Consider the following 2,751-nt stretch of genomic DNA (forward strand, 5'->3'; position numbering starts at 1 on the left):
AATGTTCATCCCTACATGTAAAATGTATCTTTCAATACCAATCAACACCACCTCCCCTGATGATAAATTAACACAAATATCTAATTAAGATACACTTTTAACCACAAGAGAAGGATGAATAAATAGAATACCTTCTGTTAGTTTCTTCTCTTTATTTCAATACCAAAAACACAAGTAACGTTTGGATATATTTCTTTTAAAATGTGGAAATGATATGTCGTCAAATATAGATTTCAAAGCACTATTCCCAGCCAGCTCTTAATAAAAATATATTGCTTGTATTAATTTTATCAAGAAATGGTTCCCATATCTAGAACTAAGATAATCACTCTCTTGACATACAATCTTAGTCAATGCTAATAAAAGATCGATTTTCTCCTATTTCCTCATTTTTAACCAAAAGCCTCTGATGTGAGAGGCAAGAAGCAGATTAAAAAGCCAATTGTAGCTGTGCAGGCGCTGAGAGCATTCTGTTTCCACAGTCAGGTAGTGGGTTCTGACCACACAGACATTTTCCTCGAGCCCCAGCAACCGTAGGAAGCCATGCTGGAATTTTAAACAAATGTGTTTCCAATGTTTGTAGCCACTGGGGGACCACTGAGATATGGGGATTTATAGTTTACTGAGACTGAATCAGCATTCTTAATTTTATACTTAGTCAACTCTCACCAAGAAATCTATGAAAACACACAAAACGGAGCCCCCATAATTTCTTCGCCTAAACAGAACACAAGTCTGAATTCAGTAACGCAGTCACAAGCACAGACCGATGTCCCTCAACAGAAAACCTCTCAGCCATGCCCTCTGCGTAGCTGTTGTGGTGCCATCCGCCAATGGCTTTGCTCCAAACGAAGTCAGACATGCTGGGATAGAAACCCCACTTCACTGGCACAGTCGATACAATGAAATACAAAATAAGAACAGGGGGGTGGGGGTGGGGGCTAACACTAAAAATTAAACGCCTATCTAAATACAGATATGTACTGAGGATATGGTAACTCACAAGGTCACATGGCACCAATTTATGGTGGGGAATAAGGAGAGAGAGATACTTGCTAGGGGCTTCTTTGATGGTCATGTTACTATATTGAAGGTGAGTGTGCATTTCCTTATTTGAGACTATCTATAAAGCACCAAGCTCATGGTGCACCGATGCTTAGACTCAATTGTTAATACGGTATCCTGTAAGCAGCTGACAGGAAATAGGTATCTGTTGAAAGAATGCATGGATAAATAAATAATAATAACTTACTACAGTTAGTTGGCTTATCAACCGGAAGGCATTTACAGTTCTTTGCCTAGCCAACATGGGCAAATGGGTGGAAGCATGCAAAGTGATTAGCTTCCATAGTGGAATGACTTGGTTAGTCCCTCTCCAAAAATATTTGTAAGAATCATGTTTCAAGAATTCCACGCCTATTTTCAGACTGCTGTCTTAGTGTCAGCCCTTCGAGGGCTCTTACTTCACCCTAGCAGCACGCTGGTTTTAACTTTACAAAATCATGTGAGCAAATGCGTTCACGTATTGCATCCGGCCATCGCTGATTACCTTTGTCACAAAAGTATTCCACATCTTCACAGCTCGGATTTTCAGGCCCAAATTCGGTGGAGAAGCTTTCCTCCAATGGAAAGGCCCCTGTGGAGAGGAGGCCCCTTTCCGCCGATGGACTCTCATCTTCTTCCTCCTCCACGGCATCTTCCAGCGGCCCTTAAAAAAGAATCAGGGACACTGTACCGAAAAGACCCAAAGAAGGCTGTGAACTAATATCCTCGCGTGGAATCTTCTCAATTAAGGTGATGAGGAAAGTTTGATTCGAGGAATAGCCCAAGTAGAACCGCTCGGGAACTCACACACGCTAACTCTACATTTATAAATAACTGCATTCCCAAGAAGCACGGACCTAGGAGAAGCAGCCAGGGAAGCTACTCGATAGAGCCAACGTCTAACGCCATGCCTTCCCCCACCACACCTCCCAACCCCAAACCTATTTTTTGCTTCTCTCTTAAAGAGCAAAACTGTGCATTTTAGGTTCATTTGTTCGAATTAGCTGCCTGGTAAAGAGTACAAGTCTCTTTTACACTATTGTACAATTTTACCTGAGATTTTAATAAAGATTTAAAGTAATTGAATGCATTTTAATTGAACCGAGATTTTAATAAAGTCTATACTTTTAAAAATCCATCTTAAGAGTGGATTCTGAGAAAAGATTTCATTATACGTGTTTGAGGCTTGAAGAAAAATTACATATTTCTCTCCCTGATGAAAGCATAACCCTATTCATAATTAATTGAATTTTTTCTGAAATGAAAAGTAGTTTTCTAATGAAAAAATGTAATTTGTATTTATGTGATACTTTCTCAGTAATAAAAATACAACTCCCTCCGACTGAATGTGAGCGAGGTGCACTACATTAATGGACCTATTTTAGTGAAAGGGAAGGGAGGGCTGCCGTTGTTCAGAGAGATCTGAAGGGGCCTACGAGGAAACATCACAGGCCTGACTGTGAAGTTCTGACTGCCTTCGGAGAATCAAAGTATTCCACTCTTTTCACTAAGCAGAAGTCTGCATTTGCTCCTAAAGAAGTAAGTTATATGACATCTTATCCAAAGAACACAATTATGATCATTTGTACTAATTGTTGCTCATGGCAGTGGTCTCATCAGACAGGCTAAATACTTAAAACTCATAGGCCACCCCTTTTTTTTTTTTTTTTTTTATTCTTGGAAATGTTCTAGGAGAATTTCAAGGCC

At 39.7% G+C, this 2,751-nt stretch overlaps 1 protein-coding gene across 1 annotated transcript in view; it reads right to left on the minus strand.

The window, feature by feature from the left end:
* Window positions 1-1,651, minus strand: part of ZFPM2 (zinc finger protein, FOG family member 2) — a 411,811-nt gene extending 410,160 nt beyond the window's left edge. The window contains exon 1 of the mRNA XM_045283838.1: window positions 1,550-1,651. Coding sequence (XP_045139773.1) covers window positions 1,550-1,573 — 24 coding nt within the window. The 5' untranslated portion in view covers window positions 1,574-1,651. The remainder of the gene's footprint in view (window positions 1-1,549) is intronic.
* Window positions 1,652-2,751: the final 1,100 nt, after the last annotated feature.

This window comes from Echinops telfairi, unplaced genomic scaffold (assembly GCF_000313985.2).
Source record: "Echinops telfairi isolate 266 unplaced genomic scaffold, ASM31398v2 ScPeMD7_1;HRSCAF=3_0, whole genome shotgun sequence".
Lineage (NCBI taxonomy): Eukaryota > Metazoa > Chordata > Mammalia > Afrosoricida > Tenrecidae > Echinops > Echinops telfairi.